The sequence below is a fragment of the Podarcis pityusensis genome (genome assembly GCF_964106645.2).
Source record: "Podarcis pityusensis genome assembly, chromosome: 9".
Taxonomy (NCBI): domain Eukaryota; kingdom Metazoa; phylum Chordata; class Lepidosauria; order Squamata; family Lacertidae; genus Podarcis; species Podarcis pityusensis.
Genome location: NC_138034.1, coordinates 27,127,743 through 27,152,080, shown reverse-complemented (window position 1 = coordinate 27,152,080; position 24,338 = coordinate 27,127,743). Strand labels below are relative to the sequence as shown.

At 41.2% G+C, this 24,338-nt stretch overlaps 1 protein-coding gene across 1 annotated transcript; it reads right to left on the bottom strand.

The window, feature by feature from the left end:
* Nucleotides 1-219: 219 nt before the first annotated feature.
* DCTD (dCMP deaminase) lies at nt 220-22,350 on the bottom strand. Its single transcript, XM_081021801.1, has 6 exons — nt 22,106-22,350; nt 13,101-13,212; nt 12,240-12,375; nt 8,857-8,973; nt 3,738-3,834; nt 220-1,487 (listed from the first exon to the last, which is right to left on the bottom strand). The coding sequence occupies exons 1-6, from the start codon at nt 22,201-22,203 to the stop codon at nt 1,409-1,411; spliced, it is 639 nt and encodes a 212-aa protein (XP_080877927.1). The 5' UTR covers nt 22,204-22,350; the 3' UTR covers nt 220-1,408.
* Between the last annotated feature and the right edge of the window lie 1,988 nt (nt 22,351-24,338).

Sequence of the window (24,338 nt, the reverse complement as noted above, 5' to 3'; positions counted from 1 at the left end):
TTCAATTGGCTGAATATTTTAAAAATATACTTAAAGGTTCACATGTAACCACTACTACAGCATGACTTCTTCAGCAGCAAAGTAATTTTTGATCATTACAATTTCTGTAATGATACAACAAATATACAAAATACACTTTGCATATGATTGCAGAAACAGCAGCTCTCTAGAGCCAAACATATAGTGTAATATAATAATAATGAGTCTACTTCAACAAAGTAGGATTTTAATAAGACTTTAATAATACTGGTGGCAAGCCAAATTACACAATGTCTTAATCTACAGAATGGTTTCAACATAGAAAATAAGAGTCCAGGAAAACATCACAATGTTTAAAAAACATGAATACCTTTGGGGTTGGAAACATTTTCTAAACATGCACAATTAGGCATTCCCTCCCAAAATCAAATAGAAGGGGAGATATTGAAAGCCCTTGATAGTTATAGCCTGTGTTTCCAGAACTTATGGCACAGGGCCAGTTTTTAACAACTAAAAGCAAGCTAAAACCATAATTATGACATTTGGCATGTTCAACCTCAGTGCGGACTGAATCTCCTCATTTCCCTTAGAGGGAAAGCAGTGATTAAGTTACCTTAGAGGCTGATCCCAGAATTGTAATGTGCTGGATTGTCTAGTAGAGATTTAGACCAATAAATGTGTCTCCTTTTAGACATTAAAATCAGTTCCAAACAGAGTCCCATAGGTGAAAGCCTAATGATTTATGCACTTATCCTCTGCTAAATGGAAGGTATCTTGGGGGGGAAAGGAATTAAAGCTACTCTGAAACTACATCCAATACAAAACATTCTTCAAACATAATTGAACACATGCTCACACGCTACACTGCAACAGGAGAAGCAATTAAAGAGATGAACATCTGGTAAAATATCAAGGTGTAATGTACCAGTATGGATTTCACACAACACAATATTTTGACTGTTATAGAGACATCTAGCCATATTGCTTGAAAAATGACATTTTCAATAGTTTGTGCTTTATGCAGACCTGTTGGCTGGTAGATGCATCCCTTCAGTTACATGTCACCACACAAGCTATCCAGCAGCTTTCTTGATCGAGCCGATATTCATAGGTTATTGCTTGTGACTTTGGTTCTCTTCATTCAGATCAGATGTTTGCACAGTGAACACACCTTTCCTATTGTTCAAACACAAGTCCAGACCTCACCTATAGGTTCCATTTAGAAAAGATTTGGAAAACTCCAGGAAGTCAAAGCTTAAAACATATGGCAAGGAGGACAAAAATTTTCTGGGCCTGACATATTCCTTAGATGTCTACTTACAACTGTAGTGGGCTATTAAAAAGTTATGCCAAACTTCAAGATGAAAGGCATTAGCAGCTTCTAAGAAAAGGATAATCACAATCTTCTAGAGATTTAATTAGATGTAACTCACAGAGGCTTTTGACACGGTCTGCTGTTAATTGAATCAAAATCAATGACTATCTTACTGCACTTAGGTTTGAATTTCCTGGGGAAGAAATGGAGAGAGAGAGGGAGAGAGATGGATATTAGCTAGTGAAGTAGTTAAACATTTTGTTTGCTTTGCCTCCCAACTAAATTTTAAGAAGGGGAAAATATCATTGGATTCACTCTGTGTTTCATCTCTATAGGAGCCAATTATAGTGCACCATACTGAGAGAAACCCGGACAAGAAAGTCTAAGACAAAAAGACACATGGGGTTGCTTAGTTTGTATGTTCTTCAGCTATTGGAGTTCATAAATTAGCCAGGAGTCAAAGGATTTCTAACAACCTAGCTGCAGGAGGTGGCATCATGCAACCAGTCTTTCTGTAACATTTGATATTTTTTCATGCCAATTTTTTCACAGAAAACTTCCAAAGTTTGCTTCAGTAATTTCACTGCAAAGGGGGAAAATATACTGCATTATGCAGGGGATAGAAAATATAAACTAGTGAAACTGGAATAATTTTTAAGTTACAACTTTAGAATTGTAAAATTAATATTGCCAACAAAGCTCATCCTTTTACATCATTAGAGCATCTGCTGCAGCAATTAGCAAGAAAGGTATTTGGGGACTGTGTGTATATTTTACAATCTACCAGTAAACAGAGGATTATGCAAATAGTGTGGATTTAGTGTCTCATTAAGCTTGACAATTCAGTTCTAGAGATTCATTAAGCATAACCATATCCTCACAAATCAATACGAAGAGGCAAAAACAGCCAAGAGAATGAAGGACAAGTTTGGGAGGAGGGTGGCACACACACTTTATCCAGCCTATCGCTTGGAAGCGCTGGAGGCACCCTAATCATGGGCAAGCTCTGGAAATATTTCACTTGCAACAGAATGAGTTATGCCTCCACTTCACCTAGTGCCCATGGTAGACATATAATACAAGGAATAACTTTAGAACAGAATTTCAAATGCTGCATTATTGGCTCATGATTTCTACTTTAGCCCAGGAGCTAGAAGTCTGCTTAACGTTTTCAGTCAGAACTGTTAAAACATGCAAAACTTCAAGAAGGTTCTACATTAATATTAAGATTTTCAAGTTTTTAAATTCATAATAATTAGCTTTTCACCACGGCATCATAAAGGTGTTAAACCATTAGTTGAACACATTAACCTCCCTTAGTGCCTTATAAAATATACCCCTTTTTTTTCTTCAGGCCATATTCCATGAAAAGATCGGCTTGGTTATACCCGAAGGCTGTGTACACAGTCTCCTTTAGTCTGCATAAAGTCCTCTCCCACCATTGGTTTGCGAAGTGGTGTACACACAACATTAATCACAATCCGTTTCTATCGTGGATCTATACTGCAGTTTCTTGTGGAGTACTGCACTTGGATGGGGTGTTGGGGTGTTAGGGGAGGGCAGTACCTCTGGTGGGGAACACGTTGTGCTCCTTCTGGGGTAGTTTGTCCACCTTTGGTCTCCCCCCTGCACTCAGTTTTCACTTGTGGCTCCTAGAAGCTGCCAGCATGTGACAGCAGCCACACCCGAGGAAACAGGACATCCCAGGAAATGGCTTTGATTGGCCAGCTAAACCAGGTGAGGTGTATAGGATTGCAGCTTGATGTTTATCTTTTATGCTCTTACATGGAAGTAAGACACTGTTTTCTGAGTGAGGAAACAGAGGCTTCAGGCTTTAAGAAGTAACTTGCTAGGAATAACGGAAGACAACCTTTGTAACACCTCTACTGCTATATTCTTTAAGAACAGCCAATATGACAACGTGCTATACAGCCTATATTTTACGTGAACAATAAATTCTTATTTGGCAGACTACAAACAAGAATAACACTGCAAACAATGAATACATGCATTTTGCGATGTACAAACAGAGGCCATACCATATTTCTTAGGGAAATACTACGCAATATAGGAAGAAGGTATAAGGTTTTCCATAAAGGTATCTTCCTCATAGATAAATAAATATGACCTGCTTTTCTCTACATGTTGGGGCAGGAGACTTGTCTGCCATGATTTTCAAAGAATCCAAATATATTTGGTGGCAGCCACTACATCCCTTTTTGCACAAAGGCTGTGAAATAGGTTACAGAAAAAGCTTACAGCAGGCAACCACTTCCCTGTATTTGGCCCTGATCCTTTGAGCCCTTAATGATATCAGTTCACTTACTTGCATCATGAATGGGAGGAGGCCTATAGTTGAATAGGTGTGGGGCTTCAGAACAGCACAGAAGCATATGAAAGGATGGAAGGGACAAAAGATGCAAGAGCCCATGAATTACCTCACCTGTATATAATTCCAGCTAAATCAAACAAGCGCCGTGCAGCTGTCATCTCCACAGTATCGTGATATTTGTCAGACATAAAAATAACTTCTTTTATACCTATGAGCAGACACAACAATGAGAAGCAAAAATGTTTAGATGCATTCAAGGAAAGACAGAGTTAAATTTAAGTAAAAAAGTAACATCTACATAAAGATATTTTTAAGCAGAAGAAATGTATGCAAATCTTCCAATTACCAAATCAGCTGTGCTCGTAATAAAGCAGCCCCTTATGTGCAGCGGGATTTCTCACCAGTGTATACAGAAAAGGGAGAAGACAACCCCTTGCTCAGAGAGTTCTGTTGGCTATAGGCAGTAGTAAAAGCTCTGAGGTTCATGGACACTATTTTAATTACAGTCATACCTCGAGTTGAATGTGCTTCAGGTTGAGCGCTTTCGGGTTGCGCTCTGTGGCAACCCGGAAGTAATGGAGCGCGTTACTTCCAGGTTTCGCCATTCGTGCATGGGCTCAAAATGACATCACGCACATGCGCGGAAGCGGCAAAACGCGACCCGCACATGCGCAGATGCATCTTATGTTCCATTCAGGATGCGAACGGGGCTCTGGAACGGTTCCCATTTGCATCCCGAGGTACCACTATATAGGGTAAAACCCATCAACTGGTTTAGGCGTGATTTTACTAATAGGGAGATTTGTCAGCTTTTAGAAAAATTGAATGAAATATTTGCACATAAATAGTTATGTTCACACTAGATTGTCTAGAGATCTGGAGAGGATGTTAGGATGGGGAATTTTATTTGAGCCATTATTTGTTTCCTATTCAGAGTGTTCTCTGCTTAACCCGCCTAGTTTTCTTTAAACTAAACCAGTTGTTACCAGTTAAAGAGTTTAAAGACATGCTGATACTGCATGTTACAAACAAGTTAAAATAGGGCTTCCAACATTAGCAACAACTAGAACCGGCATGACAGATCTAGAGCATAGGTATTTTGTCCTATAATGCTGCTATATAAAATTTTTAAAAGTAGCTTAATCTGGGAAGAGATGGGATTGTTAATGAGGCCAAAAACTCTGAAGGTCATGGAACTTCAAAAGTGGAGGAAGACAGATTTAGCCTCAGGATTTTCAGGCTCAGCACTTAAGAGGGTGCAATACCAAAAGTGTTATATATTTTCCCAAGCGGATCTGTACAGTTATTGGTGGGATATATAAAGAAAGCTAGAGTAGATGGAGCCACACACTGAACTGCAACTGTGAAATTGCTGCTACCCAATTGTCTTCTGCTTTGCTGGCATTTCTGTTTCCAGAATGCGAAGCTATTACTGTCCATCAGTGTGCACAATGTTTCACACTGAAAGACAGGAGACATTTCTTCTCTGAAGAATTTGTATGTATCGTGAATTCATCCTTAAAAAAAACACAATAGGACAGTCTCACGTAATTACTTAAAGCAGATTTTGGACAATTTCAAAGCACTCATATCTCTTGCAATTTCCGTTTCTGCTTCCATGGCTCTTCCCTACCCCCACCGGACTGCAAGCATTAACTGTGACTGTGCTGAGCACAATCCTACAAATTTTCCCATTCTGCCAACATGTCAATATTACATCCTGAACACACAAAGAACAGAAAAAACCAAGAGTGATAACTGACAATGAGTCTGACAGGAGAGAGTTGAAATAGTGATTGCTTTAAGAGCTGAACTATTTCACTGCTGCATATAAAGCAAATGAATATAATGGCAAATGAGTTTACAGTGGTGCCTCGCAAGACGAAAAGAATCCATTCCGCGAGTCTCTTCGTCTTGCGGGTTTTTTCGTCTTGCGAAGCAAGCCCATTAGAGGTTTAGCGGCTTAGCGCTACAGTATTAGCGGCTTAGCCGGCTTAAAGATCAGCTGATAAGCGGCTTAACGATCAGCTGATAAGCGGCTTAAAGATCAGCTGATAAGCGGCTTAATGATCAGCTGATAAGCGGCTTAGCATCAGCTGTTAAGCGGCTTAAAGATCAGCTGATAAGCGGCTTAGCCATCAGCTGATAAGCGGTTTAGCGGCTTGGGAAAAAGGGGGGGGGAAGGAAAAAAAACCCGCAGGAACTCGCAAGACATTTTCGTCTTGCGAAGCAAGCACATAGGAAATTCGTTTTGCGAAGCACCTCCAAAACGGAAAACCCTTTCGTCTAGCGGGTTTTCCGTCTTGCGAGGCATTCGTCTTGCGGGGCACCACTGTATTAGGCAAAATCGAGATGGACCTAGATTTCTAAAATGCCCCAATATTACATGGTGTCATTTCCATCAAAAATTAAGAAATACATACAATGTGCTGAGGCATTTCAAGGGCCATATCCCATGTAAAATGTAGAAATTAACCTTTGAGAACTAAAAATTTAATTGTCATTAAATCATACTTGTGTTTAGGAACCTTACACATACTTTATTTCGCTGAATCTTATTTTACAGTTATAAATTTATTTATTTATATCAAATTTATGCCACTTCACATCTCCAAAGGAATCTCTTAAGTGGTTTACAGTCTGTCTTAAACAACCAAACTGAAAATGACCAAAAGTATATATATATATCAAACACTATGAATGAGAATCAGATACAAATACAACCGTGATCCACGTTTAAAGTAGCATAATTAACACATAAAAAGAAAATATTCTCTTAAACATTAAAAAAGAAAATCCACAAAAAAGTTCCTGGTAGCATTACGTATGATTTAGAAGCAGCTCATTCGCCCCTTCATCTAAGGCAAAACAGTATCATACAAACACCTTTGGGAAGAACGGAAGGATATACATTTAATAAATAAATAAATTCATCCTGCCATCTCCGACTCAGGTAGGGCCCTACTCTATACTGATTCAGATTCTTCCCCTAAGTGGCATGAAGCTCAGTTGGTTAGAGCATGCCAAGAGATAATGCCAAGGTTGCAGGTTAGATCCCAGCAAAAGATAGCTGCATATTCCTGCATTGCGGGGGGGGGGGGGGGCTGGACTAGATGACCCTTGGGGTTTCTTGCAACTCTACAATTCTATGATCCAAGCAACATTAAAACACTCATGAACGTTGCAATGCAAACTATCACTCCGGGTTGCAAAACGCATGCATAATTCAAGTTGCCATCCCATAATACGTAACTCACTTTTGTATACCAGATGATTAAATTCAAAAATGCAAAATTAAAAAGAGTGGTACCCTCACCCTCATGGTGACCCCAATAGGGATAAATCTCTTTGACGTCTCTCCTTGGGGGACAGGGGTCAACAACACTGGTGGTCCGCACTAGAACTGCAGTGGTCCTCTAATTTGGTTTGCGGGCAGGAACACCAGTCAATTAGCTGTAACTGTCTCCACTCTCCTACTCCTGGCTGGCAGGGGAATTGGGAACAAGGTGGGCAGACAGGTGGAACAGTCTCTCCCAGGATCCCTTACTAGCCGCAACAGTCAGACAAAGCAGGGCAGTGTCTTCTCAGAGGCAAGACTGCATTATATTTATAGTTTATTTTGGCACTTTTGTTTTATAATTGCCCTTTACAATAGACTAAGTAATTGTGTCATGGCTGTGGTGTCATTAGGTATAACTTTTTCAAAAAATAGTGCATATCATTTTCCCCCTCCTTACATTTCAGCCCTGATAAAATGCTTAAAATCTACAAGGGAATACTTGTGAGAAGTTTCTCCATGTTTCTAAAATTTTGGCCTGCCAATCCAGTTGATTAACATTAAAATTTAATCAAAACAGAGCCATTTATATTGCAATTAAAGCTCTTCCACTTGTGGCAGAGGAAATTAGCTGTATAAAAGCCCAGTGCCTGAAACCAAGTGTCACTCTCCCAATTTTCCATCATAGTGAAGTATGGCCAAGAAACAAGACCAGAATGTCCCTAGAGCCAGTGTGGTGTAGTGGTTAGAGCGGTGGACTCGTAATCTGGTGAATTGGGTTTGATTCCCCGCTCCTCCACATGCAGCTGCTGGGTGACCTTGGGCCAGTCACACTTCTCTGAAGTCTCTCAGCCCCACTCACCTCACAGAGTGTTTGTTGTGGGGGAGGAAGGGAAAGGAGAATGTTAGCCGCTTTGAGACTCCTTAGGGTAGTGATAAAGCAGGATATCAAATCCAAACTCCCATGCAGGCAGGAGAAGACTTAGACCCCATCCCAATGGGACACCCCTTTATTTTCTCCCAAATAAGTGAGGGTTGCCATTCATCCCTACAGTGAAAGTTCACAGAGAAATGTCAGTCCCCACTGGTCCATTGATTGGCAGTAGCGTGCCAGAATTTCAGACCCAAAGATGCTGAGGATTAACGTGGGACCTTTTGCAAGCACAGAATATACTCTAGCACTGTGGTATGGAGATTTCCCAAAGTAATGTGCTGCACTTGGGGAAAGCGTGCCTATGAGTGTTAACAGCGGGTGACCCAGGTCTCATTGACAAGAGATCCTGTACAGATGCACATTCCCCCCTCCCCCAGACCGCAGGGATCTGTGAAATATATAAGCCTTCATTCTGCATCTTGTCATAATAATGGACATTTTACTAGTATCCAATAATCTGAAGAAAGGACTAATGATCAGACTAGCACACCTGCTGCAGTGGTGAAGATTTATCACTATTGTAATGAAAGACATAATTATAAGAGAGATCATAGAAGTCTCTGTGACATTTATGACCAAAGAGATAAAATCTTCAAGTGTCGACCATGTCTGACGCTCAAATTAAAATGTTACATATATATACTCCCAGCAGATCTTGTGACACACACAGTTTATTCTCTCTCCCCCACCCCCACCCCCATTTTCTGTTCATGATGTGTCAGAGAATTGTAAATTGACACTAATTATATGCAACGCCTGCACAGTTCCTTGGCAGCTCTTGGTCGAGGAAGAGGCAAACTTGAATTAAAAACAAGCTAAGAATCACAGAGGATGCAATTAGCACGGGAAAACCTGGCACCACTCAAGTATAGAAAACACAAGGAGTGTCTTAAAGGTTGATAGTGCAATTAATTTAGATCTAAACAGCCGCAATTTGGAAACCAAATACATCTGTGATGAGGTACCCATGAACAGACAGTGCAGCAACACTGACAAATCAAGCTGGCACCTTCCCTTACCTGCCTGGATGATGAGCTTTGCACATTCATTACACGGAAACAAGGCAACATACATGCTGCAGCCTTTCACATCAGCAGAGTTCTTGTTCATTATGGCGTTCAGTTCAGCGTGACACACTGATTAAAGATAAAAAGAACCCAACAAATATTCATATGAGCGTTCATTAAAGTGAGTCATCAATCTGAAACTTAACAAAGTGTTACGCCGCAAATGCCTGCGTCCTTCCAGAAGCAAACAGCCAGCACAATCTGTCACACCAGAGAGAAATTTAAAGTGGGGAAGGGGAGGGGAAATAATCCAGAAATACCAAGATCAATGAAGGTCAAGCAATCTGGCCAGGCTTGCAGTGAGTAATGAAATCATTAAGCACATTAACATGGCCATTCGTGAACACCTACAGGACGAAGCAAAGCCATAGGCTGAAGGCCAAGTAGTTTCAGTCACCCTAAGTGTGGCAATATCTCACGGCACCAGTGCTCCCAGAGAGCTCTAATTGCCATTATAAAGGAGCTCATTTGTGTGTTTACATGCATGGATAGGAATGTTCTTTTGATTATGCAAGTGCACTCTGTGTTCTTAAGAGCAGAGGGAATTATGAAGTAAAGCCAAGCAGCTCTCACCTCCAGGTAAGATAGCTGGCAATGAAGCTTGGGAAAAAGCGACCAGCACTAAGAATGCAGTTTAGACAATCATTTTGTACCGTTACCATCTTCACTAGCACCTATTAAGACTGTCTTAATTGCTACAAGGTCATCTTGGAACAATCCAAAAGTGAAGAGGTTATTTCTAATTTCCAAGAAGCACCATATTAGGCTCCTGTGAAAGAACAGTAACACTGTAAGGAAAACTCATTTTTGTTGTTGTGGAGAAATCATATTGTTTCCAAGGTTTTATATAAGGGTTAACAGTTATGTAAACTGTCCTGGGTTTTCTTCTAGAGCTGTGGAGATAAAATGTTATCAGCAGGAAGCCAGCAGGTCACCTGAGTGACAGCTTAACTGCTGTTGTTTACACTGCTTCAAAAAGGAGATAACTAACTGAGTGAGATTTCTGTCTTTTTAAACAGGTGCTAAGGCATCAGAAGCTAGTAAATTCTAATTGGTTAGCTAGCAGGTGCTCTGCTTCATTCTTCTGCATAATAGCTATAGGCCAATAAGGGGACACAGTTCTATCCAAATTTAAATGTTCGGCACCAGAGAATCATTATTTAAAGAAATCATTAAAAAGTAAACTAGCTAGTTCATGGGTAGGCAAACTAAGGCCTGGGGGCCGGATCCAGCCCAATCGCTTCTAAATCATGTTTTTCCTGTTGTTATTCTGTCTCTCACAGCTACAATAAACCAACCATTAAAATTATGGACTGGTCATTCCTTCGTCGGAGGGCAAACGGGCAAATTTATCAGGGGATCAAATCCTTTGCCCCCCTCACTGTAAGTGTTCCAGTTTTCGAACGTTTTTAGGAAGCCAAACGTCTGATGCAGCTGTTGGCTATTGTTTCCAGGGCACCTGCACCAATCAGAAGCTGCACCTTGGTTTTCAAACATTTCGGAAGTCAAACAGACTTCCGGTACAGAAGGTTAATTTGTTTTTGTGACTGTGTGGAACCCAGTTCAGCTACTGATAGACTGATTGTGTGACTGCAGGAATGGATAAAAGCTCCCCATCCAAACAATGACTATCATCAGTGCAGGTAAGAATTTTTTTTTTTTATCTTCTATAATACTGTCTTATTTATTTTATAGTATAGTACATTGATTATTGCTTTCATGTTATGGATCAATGGTCTTGTTAGATAGTAAAATTCATGTTAAACTGCTGTTTTAGGGGTTGTTTTTAAAAGTCTGGAATGGATTAATCTGTTTTGCATTACTTTCTATGAAAAAGCGTGTCTTGGTTTTGGAACGGACTTCCGGAACGGATTAAGTTTGAGAACCAAGGTACCACTGTACAGTGGACCCCCCCAGATACGAATTAAATTCGTTCCAGGGGTCCGTCCGCAACCTGAAAAGTCCGTAGGCAGAGGCACCGCTTCTGCGCACGGTGCGATGGAGCGCTTCTGCGCGCACACGCGGCGCACAGAGCACTTCTATGTATGTGGCGAAACCCGTAAGTATATACTTCTGGGTTTGCCATGTTCATAACCCGAAAGTTACGTATCCAGGGCGGTATGTAACTAGAGGGTCCACTGTATTTTGTTCTACATTTAACTTAAGCAATTTGTTTGCAAAGGAGGTGGGGAAGTATTTTGAGATAAAACAGAGGTTGCCCACCTTTTTGGACCACTGGACCCATTTGTAATTTTGGGCACCAGTAACAAAATGGCTGTTGTGAGGTGTGTAGGAGAACAAAAAATGTATGCCACGTTGAAAGAGCAGTAAAAGGCAGGACTGCAATATGGTGAGGCTTGTCCCACCTCATCTGCCACCATCATTAATGGTGGGGAAAGGACACATAAATCAGGCAACACCTCACTCACTGAAAGAAGCTCTTTGCACATCTATGTTCAGAATGGAAAGTGGATGCACAATCCTAGCATCTAATGAAATGTGGACATGTTTAAGGGGGCTTTGAGTAATCTACCTGAACAATGGCACTATTGCTTTAAACGAACATGCATTTTAGCGCTCTCTCTCTCTATATATATACACAACAAAACTTAACAAACACTACTAACTGCTCATTTCTTAATACTTTTCACATATGGCACTAACCTAATTAAAATACTACTACAGTCCAATTTTATTTTGCATTGCCTAGCCTGTGTTGTGACTTGTAATATGCTTTTCCTAAAACACATATTTACAATTAACACTGAAACTCTTGTAAGGTTTGAAGAAATTCTGTTCAACTTCAGTTCTTACAAAGAATAAATACTATAGTTGCCCGATTTTGGGTAGATAAACAAACATTTATTCTACTTACACTAGCTGCTAGGCAAGCATTCCTATAGGCTTGTACAAATAAAACAAAAAGCTTAAGATGACATTATGTGAATGCCTGTTTTTTATAGAGGAAAATTTGGTTGTAAAAGCCTCTTTCTTTAATATGAAAGAGAAAAATGTTTTACAAATAAAAGCAAGGATATTACAGTGGTACCTCGGGTTAAGTACTTAATTCATTCCGGAGGTCCGTACTTAACCTGAAACTGTTCTTAACCTGAAGCACCACTTTAGCTAATGGGGCCTCCTGCTGCTGCCGCGCTGCCGGAGCACGATTTCTGTTCTCATCCTGAAGCAAAGTTCTTAACCTGAAGCACTATTTCTGGGTTAGCGGAGTCTGTAACCTGAAGCGTATGTAACCTGAAGCGTATGTAACCCGAGGTACCACTGTACTTAGTATGTAAAAACAATAAGCGATCTGGTATAGATATTGTATTCCTTACCATATGGATATTTTGTGTCAAGTTTACTATCTGCTGTTCTGGTCCAAGGTAGCAAGTCATCACTGCATCCATTAGGCATGCCGTTGTATCCAATCCCAACAATCTTGTTTTCTGAATTCACAATACATGCACCAACCTGAAATGAACAACTTTGTTTCTTGTAATAGGTCAGATATTTTGGTGATCCCATACTCACCTGGTTTCTCTGCCAAGGCAAGTGGTACCCACCCTGTTGTAGCTGAAGCTATACTTCCCCATAAAGGAAACCCAAGTGAGCCTGGTCTGACCTTGAGCATCAACACTGAAAATCTTCAAGCACTATGTAAGCATCATTTGAGACCGTGCTTCTTCATTCAAACTGCACCATCCTGAAGAGAAAAGGTTCCTAGCATAACAACTCAATTCAAAAACATGGAAGGTACAGAAATGCTTTTTATTGTGATGCTTTGTAGGCTAAGTTGGTCTGTTCCTACTTAGTGACATGCAGGTAAAAATGCAAAAGTCAGAACCTCAGTAAAAACGTACCATATTACATGGCTAGATCAAACTATAATCTCAAATACACTAGCTTATTCTTCAATTATTTTCATCAGATGCATTATCTGTAAACTGTAAGTATTTTTACTTCTTGTGGGGGAAAGGAACCACACAGCTCCTCATCTAGTACTATAAAAGAACAATCTTCCCAAGAAAAAACAGCTCAAGTTACAACTTGATAGATAAAATCCTCATTGTAGTTTCCTCTTTGCTCTAACTTTGGATATCCTTGTAATTAGATTGTGTTGAACGACTAGAAACTTATTGCCATATAAATTTATGAGAGACAGTGCAACATAAGCTACCTGGGCACTATATTCTTACCTGAGAATTTGGATCTTTGCTTCTTTGTGCCGACAAGAAAGCTACAGCCATGAAATATTCAGGCCACTCCAAATAGTCATCACGTTTTTTACAGGGTGTTTCACAGCCATACCTACAAAAGTCAAATCAAATGAATGACACTAATGGTTACGATTTGCATGAATTGTTTTATTTTTTAAAAATAGTCTATTAGGTATACTTTGACCCCAGGGTTTGAGTCTCTGGAAATAAGTCAATTACCATGATGTAAAATTCCAGAGTGGCATGAGGGTTTAATTAGTACAACTAAGAGAGCAGCATCTGACCATAAAGGTTATAAATTCAGATCAAGAATTTAATAGTGGAGAATATCAGTGTTCCACATCTGCCCAGTGCCATATGAGCAAAACTTCTTTTTCAACCAAAAAGGCCAAAAGGAGACTAAATTATCTCATTTAAAGCAGCAATTTGCAGTCTTTAGGCAGCGCAGTGCCAACTATTATCTATCCCTCAATGTTACCTTCTTTAGAGAAATATGCAAAAGGTTACGTTCTTTGCTCCAGCATTACTGACAGTTAAGTTGCTTGAGCAAAGATAGCTCTTAGACCAGCTATTCTAATTGCAAGCATATGGTGCGATATCATTTGTTACAGCTAAAATATAAAAATAGAATATGAGGCACTCTTTGCTGAACATTTCTGGGGGTATCACTGTCTGCTAAGAATGGTTTTCAGTTACACTGCCCATAAATAGTGTTGCCAATGTGCATTCTAATGTGAGGAGTCAAGTCTTTGAATCTCTCTATAGGAGTCTATAGACAGTAATGGCCCTTTTGCCAAATCTCTACAATTGGGAAGCATGAATAGGCAGGTGGAACAATTAACCCCAAATAGGAGCATTTCAAATAAACTCATTTCTCAAACAAATACATGGTCTAAAAGAGAAAAGCCTATGTGTACGAGTTTCATTCTTTAGATACATAACTAGAATAGAGCAGGAAAAAACCTTAAGAGTGTGAGAAGTGGTCTGTGACTTGCAAGAGGTTTTGTTTTCCATGGTGTGTACTGCACACACCAAATATAAAGGTAAGGGGACCCCTGACTGTTAAGTCCAGTCACAGACGACTCTGGGGTTCCGGCGCTCATCTGCTTTAGTGGCCGAGGGAGCTGGCATTTTGTTTGCGGACAGCTTCTGGGTCATGTGGCCAGCATGACTAAGCCGCTTCTGGCGAACCAAAGCAGCGCACGGAAATGCCGTTTACCTTCCTGCCGGAGCGGTACCTATTTATCTACATGCACTGCATGCTTTCGAACTGCTAGGTTGGCAGGAGCAGGGACTGAACAACGGGAGCTCACCCCATCGCTGGGATTTGAACCGCCGACCTTCCGATCGGCAAGCCCTAGGCTCTGTGGTTTAGACCACAGCGCCACCCGCGTCCCTTACCAAATATATCCACCAAATATATCCACCCCAAATTTTGCCAGGTACACAAAGAAGCAGCCTCCCTCTTTCAGCTTGCCTTCAGCTCCTTGAAAAAACTAACATGTCTCCCAGCCTCACCTTTTGTCACTCAGCCATAGCACCTAAAACTCTAATTTGTAGGTTTTGTACATACCAAGACACCTGTCGTGCCAGCATTTCCTAGGGCACCTCAACCGCATCCAGCATCTCAGAAAACAGAAAGTGACAGCTTTGCAATAACTCCTTTAGAAGTCACCAGCAAGAATCATAGAGTGCAGCAGAGTGGCACTCCTCTATTTTATTCCTAATGTACAAAACAAACACTGACATTTTTTTCATGCTTAAATCCTATAGTAAAGGTTAATCCTTCCACCTTTCTGTAATTGATTTTTAGGCACAGAACAACCTAGAAGGCAAAAAAACCCACTAATAGTGTTTCATACTGTGGTTGTGATATATTGGAACAGATTATCTTTTGCTCCCATATAAGCTATTGCACATTTGAGTCTCACATGTACCAGGTAGAAATGCTTAAAGATGACTAAGAAGGCGCATAAAGACGTAACTATCCTGCCCCTTGCCGTTGATACTTAAACACATACAATCTTTGAAGTGAATGTTGATCTCCTCTTCATCCCTCCTTCAAGGGATAACAACAACAAAAACAACAACAACTCTCTTATTTATACCCTGCCCATCTGGCTGGGCTTCCCCAGCCACTATGGCTGGGATGATTGATTTGCTGTTTGTTTTAGTTTGCTTTCAAGCACTTTGCATACTTAATATTTAGATTTTAAGAAAGTTTCAAAACACTTTTAATGCATACTGTTCTTTACTCTTGAAACAATACTTTTAGAGTGGAGAGTGGGAACAAGGGCATTAGCTTCACCACTATCCCTATCAATGAGTTGGACAGCATCTGTTTGCCGTGAAGTGTCTCCTTTATTCGTGGAAGCTTCCCACACAATACAGAACTCTGAAAAATAAGTTGTACATTGTGTGGAAAGGCTATGTGAGTAGAAGCAGGCTCCCCATTGCAGAGAGCCATTCTCCAATGACAAGGGCAAGGAGACAAGCATGTGCAGCTAGCATGCTCCTCCCAGCTCTCATTTCTATTTCCTTGTTAGTATAATGCCTGAAGAGGGCTTTAGCACTGTGTAAACCCAGCTTCTTCGGTGAATGGACTTCTTCAGAGTTTGATTCAGGTTGGAGACTCAGACTGAAACCCTACTCAGGCGAGCCTATTCACAAGCTGAATCACTGCATGAGGAGGGCTGAACTAACTTTGTACCTGACATCACACCTTCCCACTACCTGGTATTTGCATAAATGCATGTGTGTGCAGCAAATGGGTTACATGTCAGTCTTTGTGTGTACAGCTACATGTGCAAAGACCCTCTTCCTGAAAACGTTCATGTCCAGGGCTAATCAGACAAGGCAAGACTGGTTGGTGTATCCCCACTCCCTGCCCACATACTAATTCAACTTGAACAGGGCATATATACCATTATGGGGCAAATGAGCTTCCATGGTGAGCTCATTATGTGTCTTTCTACACCCAAATTTTCTTTTTCCTGGTACAATAGAAATAATTTTCTTCTTCATTATGCCCCTTCCACACTGCTATCTATGGAAATGTCTAGAGAAAAATTATAAGAACAAGCTCTCTTCTCAACATTTTTACTCCTTGGGGAAACCACCTGAAGGACAATCATTACTTTAGTCTAAACTAAGACATAGGAGGTATAAGGTGTATAAATTAGATTTAGCTAAGACACCAGTCAAGACAAAAGCAATTTGTTCATTACATCATGACAGAGATTCTAGTTTAAAAGGCACAGGTGAGCTTAGACTTGAAATTAAACTATTTCAGCTCTTGCTGAACAAGGTTTCAGTATGAAAGATAGCATTCTTTCTTGGAAGACAGACACAATGGATGGATTCAGATGACTTATTCCCTCAGGAGAACATAGAACCATCAATTTACAAGAACTAGCATCTTCAGAGGACCAAGCCAACCTGCAAAAGGCTCCAAGGTCACTAAAACTGTGGCTAATTAGATTTGCTCCTCCTATACTGAACATAGTGTAAGTCATCCTGATGTGAAATAAGGAATCTTGCAGAAATGAAAATTAAGGCTAAGGTACCAAATAGAATTCCTTAAAGTAAAAAGGGGTGGGGGTGGGAATCCTACAACCATTATACTGTACTGTTATGAGTTGGGGGGGAGGGGGTGTAGGCTGTATGAGATCCTTCAAACCCCTGGATCCAGCAAGTTTTTAAACTATAACCCAGACTAGCTTCCTGTGTTGAGGTGGTGGCCTGGGTGATGGGCCATTAAGGAAAACAAAGGAAAAGAGCTTTGAGTGAGACAGCAAATGGGTGAGGCCCCTCCCTCAACACGCAGACAGTTAGAAGGACAAAGCCTGAGTTTAGAGTTAAGGTGCAGTGATTTGACTTGGAAGTAAAGCAGCAAGCTGCAGAGAAAGTCAGTTTTGATTTCGGTTTGAATCCAAGGCTTGGGCTATGGGAGAAACAAGATCCTTTTAGAGTGCTAAAGCTGTGAACCCTTCCATTGTAGACTCAGGTTATATATGTGTAAATAAACCATGTATCATAAAGAAACCAGAGTCTCCGCTGTACCTCATCTCCAAAAAGAAACACAAGTCCTAGGTACGTGTCTAGAACATAGATGTCAACCGTCCCTTATTTGGCGGGAAAGTCCCTTATCCCAGCGCTGTGTCCTGCTGCTGTCCCTTATTGATGATGTCCCTTAAATTTCCCAGGTTTCAAAGGAAGCAGCTCCTCTCCCTCCCTGCCTGCCGGCCAGGGAGGAGGGAGGCTCCAACTGTGTTGCTTGGCTGCGTTGCTCACCCAATAAGGAGTCTAAGAACGACTGGGGGGTGGAGCTTGCATGCCTTGTGCCGATCAAATCAGCTACGTTGCCTGGGGACTCACATTTGCTCAGCGCTTTCCAGCGGAGAGGTGACGGTGGTTTTCCTTGATGCATCCCCTTTGCTGGGTTGCTCACTGCGGGAACCACCGCTTGAGGCTTCGTTTGGCTGCTGGCTGGGCTTTCTGCCTTTGGCTCGGAGGGGCTCAGAAGTTAAACATACATGTGTTCGGAAAATCCCTTATTTTGGCTGCTGGTCCCTTATTTTCAAATCTGTAAGTTGACAGCTATGGTCTAGAGCCCCTGGAATCTTGCACCACTCAGAAATTTGTGTGGCATACAACAATACTGTACTATCAATAAACTACTCTGTTAGTATATAGATGGGAAGTAAGGAAGCTCTAGTATTTTTTTTATAAAGACTGAGACATCAAAGCTTATCAACAACCTGAATTGCATTCTCCACTATTCTGCTTCTTTGATGCTAATTTAGATTTATTTGAGTAAGAACAAAGAGCATGGTCTGCTATCTTAGAGAAGAGCTTTAAGACTCTTAGACAAAGCTCTATAAACCAGTGGTAGGGGAAAAAAAGCTTTTAACACATATTCAATCTTATGTCTAATCCTTGACCACCTGTAGAATCAAAGAATTGTAGAGTTGGAAGGGGTCTGAGGGTCATCTAGTCCAACCCACTACAATGCAGGAATTACAGCTAAAGAATCCCTGACACATGGCAAGCCAACCTCAGTTTAAAAACCTCAAATGAAGCAGAGTCAATCTGGTCAAGGAAAAGCCTCTTTCTCAAAGCTGTTAAGAGACACTGCTCTTAAGGTAAGATAAAAGTTAACTGGTTAAAAGACTGGCTTAAATTTGCACGAAGCCAGCTCATTTAAGAATTACCTTGTTCATAAAACGTGTATGCATTCTGTGACCCATATGTACCTGCCCATAATGCATTACAAACTGTCTGAATTTGCTCATTTCAGACTCATAAACAGAGAAATATTAATAACTGTCTCTCGGTAGTATTTTATTTTACTCAGCTCACGAATTCAGATATAGTAAGGCTCTGGCAATACTCCACCTACCAAAGACCACATTCATCACCTTGGCTAGATTCCTTTGGACATTATTAACCTTCCTTCCTTCCTTCAAGGGCATCAACTGCTTCCTTTCCTTTAGATTTGTCTCCTTTCATTTCACAATCAAAATGAAGCTGAAATGCTTGCATAGAAAGGCCTTTTTTATCTAAATAGTTGTGTATGTTTTTTTAATTGCATGCTACCCCCTGCTCAGAATATTGACTGTAATCAAAACCTTTATAGAAGATAATATTGTTTAGTTTTATGGATTTCCAGGCTTTTGGCAATAATCAGTCCCGCCTGACACCATCAGAACATAATTTTTCTTCCTGAAATGCACTGAGAGTTGCATCCACAACACTGTGCTGTTCATTTAATTATTTTGGTGCTTTTTATGCCTGTGTCTCTGGGAGAACATCACAGCAAAGCTAGCTCAAAGAGCTATTTAGGGAATAGCTAAATGATATATTTTAAGATAATTCTGTATATTAGTAGTGCCCCTAATTTTGCAGCATCACTGTGAAGTACAGCCTCATAAAGTTCCCCTGTAGATTTATTTTATAGCCCAGATATCCTCTATTCTTTATGTTATACATTTTCATTTCCTCAGCTACCCTTCATCTGGATCATCCCTTACAATGCATCCAAGCAAGGAGCCTCAATTATATTTTTGCCATTTGGTGCCTTTACTCATGTACTTCACATATTCTGCCTCTCACACTCACATTCACAGTCAACTTCTTGCATATCTTTTATACACTGTTATTCCAAATCTCTTTCCCTTTTTAACATCCATGATGCCTACTGACAGTATTTCATCAGACCAAGAGACAACAACCCCCTGCAACATTTGAAAAGGTGGTTCAGCCTGTGTGGAGCAGGGCATATTGTTTGAAAAAATATGAATACAGTGGTACCTCAGGTTACATACGCTTCAGGTTACATACGCTTCAGGTTAGAGACTCCGCTAATCCAGAAATAGTGCTTCAGGTTAAGAACTTTGCTTCAGGATGAGAACAGAAATTGTGCTCCGGCGGCGCAGCAGCAGCAGGAGGCCCCATTAGCTAAAGTGGTGGTTCAGGTTAAGAACAGTTTCAGGTTAAGAACAGACCTCCGGAACGAATTAAGTACTTAACCCGAGGTACCACTGTATTAAAAGTCCCTTCAGACGACCATTGCCCACTCAACACCAAATTACACAGGCATTTTAGAATGCTTCAACTTCCACCATCACACACACACTCACGCACACTGTATGCTGCATCAGTTACATGACAAGTGGGACCAGCAATGAAATGTTGCATCGCAGAGTGCTTCCTCTTCCAGCCACCCATCCACCAATACCCTCTTAATGATAGCCCATCCCTTATACCGGGCCGAGACTGCTTATAACTTCTGAGGCCCTAATCGTAATAAAATTTAAAAACAATGACACATGAAAACAAAATAAGGTATTTTTAATTCCATAATATGACAAAATCTCCATCACTTAGCAAAAAGAAATATATGTGTCTTTTACCAAATCACATCTCTTATTCGCTGAAATTTGCAGCGCTCAGCTGAGAGAAGGCATCACATTTTGGTACAGTGCACATAAAAACATATCACAAAATTTACCATGGGGGAAAAAAAGAAGTGCTGGCAAGAGCACTTACTGAATTTTGTCCTAGCCACTTTAAGGCATCACTCGGTTGGTACCTCAATATACTCCCTTTATCTTCATTCTTTTATATCAAGGGAGAAGTGTTAGAAACCGAGATATGAAAGCTAGGAGCTAAATGGCACCTTAAGCCTAGGTTATGGGCGCAACAATGGAATGTCTAGGCGCGTTTCTTTTATAACAAGAATACAAAACTGAAAATGTATGAACTGCAGCTAAAATATTATGTTCATTTTTCACATGGTCCCTAGTCCGTCCCCTGCCCACCCCCCTAATATTCTTAAGAGGGTCTCTCCTCCAGTCTTCAGAGTGTGGCTGGAAGTGAGGAGGCAGAAAGGGTCCTTTCCTCCCTCTGCATTTTTAATCTGAAATCCTAGGCACAGTACTGCACCCAGAGCTCAGAAACTGCTTGCGCTAATGAAATTCCCTGTCGCAAAACGCGCCTAAGAACAATGGGAGTTTTGAACGCTGCAAGGGAGCCATCTCTCTTGAACCACACATTGGGCAAAAAATCCTGCATTGTAGGGGGTTGGATTAGATGTCCCTTGTGGTCCCTTCCAACTCTACGAATCTACCCGTCACCATGGCCTGCAAGAGACTGCCGCTACATATTCCAGACAATCATTCACTACCCTGGCTGTGAATACATGATGAGCAAGGAATGGAAACCAGACTACACCAGACAGGAACATAGGCAAGAGAGTAGTGAGAACAAAAGGCAAGGGCTACAGAATTTCTAAACCAGAACCAGTTGGAAAGAATCCTTTCAGTCCCCACTAACTCATCTATTATTAAAATAAAAAATATCCTTCCAGTAGCACCTTTAAGACCAACTAAGTTAGTTCTTGGTATGAGCTTTCGTGTGCAAGCACACTTCTTCAGATACACTGAAACAGAAGTTGCCAGATCCTTCTATATAGTGAGAAGGTGGGGAGGGGTATTACTCAGAAGGGTGGTGGGAATGGCCAATTCCCACCACCCTTCTGAGTAATACCCCTCCCCACCTTCTCACTATATAGAAGGATCTGGCAACTTCTGTTTCAGTGTATCTGAAGAAGTGTGCTTGCACACGAAAGCTCATACCAAGAACTAACTTAGTTGGTCTTAAAGGTGCTACTGGAAGGATTTTTTTTATTTTGACTATGGCAGACCAACACGGCTACCTATCTGTAACTGAACTCATCTATTATTATTATTATTATTATTATTATTATATTTATGATTTTCAGTTTTATACATTTCAATAATATTTTCTGCATCTACAGTTGGCATCACCATCAGAACCACTACTTAACTAGAAGCAGCCATTGCTTCTTTCCTGCTCTGCCCCTTTATCTACTCTGACTGCGGATACAAACTGGTTTGCCAAAGTGACTTTATAAAGCGACTTACAGGCTATCTGTGTTAAGCAAGGTTGGCTCTGTGCAATAATAAGACATCACCGCATGGGCAGGGAAACCCACGACAGAGACGGAAGTAAGTTGAATTGCCTTCAGAAACACGTGATTAGAAAAGAAAGAAGTTTCTAACCAGAAACATTTTTTAAAAACTTATTTATACAGCCGATTGAAACAACAGGATAGCCCGTTCAGAGACGCGGCAATCCCATATCCATTTACCTGTACTCTGTGGGACTTGCATATAAGCAGGAAAAGAGCTCGTTACATAAATCAAGAAAAGATTCAGACGGAAGTTCAAGGGGTTGGGAAACGAGGGAATAAAAGGAAAGTTTCCAAATTCCACGGAAGGGGATCAATGAGCAGACGTGTGGGGGGGGGGATGTTTTTCCAAGTCACTTTCCCCTCCTTGCAAAAAATCCCCATAAAAGCGGGCGAGAGGAAAGAGATTTTTCTAAGCAAGCCATTCCTTATGCCTGGAGGGAGAAGCAAGGAAAGTTAGGAGGAGGGAGACCCACCACCGTGCGCCTACCCATTCAGGCAGCTCGCCTGCGTCTGAACGCCACCATTCATCTCGCTGCCGTCTGAGGCAGGGACAACGTCACGGCCCCGAGGAAACGCCGGCTCCATGCTGGACACGTCCGCTTTACAATTTGGCGCCAAATCGGCAGCTCCGGGAGGAGGAGACTTGAAACCACGCGCATTGATAACTTTTCCGAGGCCGCTCCGCGCTTTCTCTGCCCGATTCCTCGAAAGCGCGCGGCGACTCAAGGAGCGGATGGACAAAAGTCGAAGCGCTCCAAAAAGTTAAGTCCGGACTCGGACTACATTTCCCAGGATGCATTGCCCTCCGCGTCGGAGGGGGGATTGTGAACCACGGAACTCCTGGCATGCTGGACGTTGTAGTTCTCAGGGGGCAGCAGGCGCTCAAACTTAGTGAATCAAATCGACTAAAGCGGACGCAGTTTTTCTTTGCAAGGCAAGGCCTCGTTTCAGTGGTGCTCACGCTGCGTTGTTCAGCAAATGCTGGACGTGCCTTGTTTTAGGGGTGTCCTGCCCGTGTATCTTTGTTGTCTCCGTAATGTTCATCTTTCAGAGCATCGCAGCTTAGTAATTTGTTTTCAGAACAAATTCAGAAAATTGTGGTCCTGTGCATGTGTGTTCCTTAAACTCCTCACCCTGTTGTATAATTCCATCACTGACTGCCTTTTAATGTAAGTGTGCAACAGGTTGGCTTAAAATGAACATGTTTACGTAATAAAAAAGTCACTGTTGGGTTCTTATGGAACAGGAGCTGGCAGCATTTAATGTGCAACATAAATGGAACTGGAATGATTCCTCCTCCCCACCACACTTTTCCCTCTGAAACGTACGTTCTTAAAATATTTGCCACACACTGACTGTCCCAATGTACAATAGTTTTTCTTACATTAGTGACTGTTATGAAAATAAATAAATCAACTGTTATAAATACTGGTCTGAGTGTATACTGAGCTGGTCCACCCTATCTGTATTGATTATTGTACATTTAATGACTAGCAGTGAGTATAGATATCTGAATCAATCTACCGAGGAACAACTTTTCTCGATATTTATTAATCCATTTTTATATTTCTACAACCCTAGTGTTATAATTTTATATGGGAATATCTGCTGTACTTGAAAGATGTGCAGTGTAATTTCCATTTTTTTTATTTCAGGAGCCAAAACACCTCTGAAATGTCTAAGTCTCTAAGATATATAAAAAATACATTTAGACACTTTTAGGAACTTTAAAACAACATTCTACAGTATTCGTTTTGATTGCCCTTTCAAAATTACTAACAGCCTTTTACCATCTCACTAACACTAAGCTCATAAATTGGTTTATGATGGCATGACATTAATTCGTTGCTAATAAGTTTTGAATTTCTCTGGGATAGTCAAACCTGAACCAGGTTTAATAGCTCAGGCTGTGGCTAAGCTCATGCATTCTTGTCCTTGCTTTTGTTTCTGACACAACTGGAGCCTTCAGGGTTATGCTAGAGTAAACTGTTGGCCTCGTATCATATTGTTACAAGTTTGTGGGTGCCCTCACCAGGACCGTCTTTAGCATATGCGCCGCCAGGGTGCAAAGATCCACCCAGCACCCCCAAATTTAGTTTAGCCCCCAAATTCACTTTTATTATGCTTATGTCACTATTATAGTTTGATAAATAGCGCTCATGCCTGCGCGGCTCCAAAAGGAGTTTTTTTGCGTTTTTTGTTTAAAACCAGCTTTTCAAAAGAAGACAAATAACGCATTGGAGTTGGTACAAAGACTCCACGCATGTGCTTACAGTTGTAGCGAGGTGTCTGAAAGATGAGACGGATGGGCATTGTGCGCATGCATGGGAAAGCCATCTTGGGCAGCCTTTTATTGTGGGAGCAACCTTATTCCTAGAGGAGCTGGGAGGGCACTTGCGAGCATGCATATACGAGTTCTTCTTGGGAAGGTTCCGGAGCCTGTGCACGCTCCCGTCGCTATATAGGCACACTCTCTTTCTGTCTGTCTCTCCCTCTTTCCTGTCACTCTCCCTCCTCCCGGCTTGGGTGAGCGAGACTTTCCAAACAGGTGCCGAAGACCCCACTGCCACGTAGCAGCTCAATACAATACAGTGGTACCTGTATTACATATGCTTTGGGTTACACATCTTGAGGTTACAGACGCTTCAGGTTACAGACTCCGCTAACCCAGAAATATTACCTCAGGTTAAGAACTTTGCTTCAGGATGAGAACAGAAATC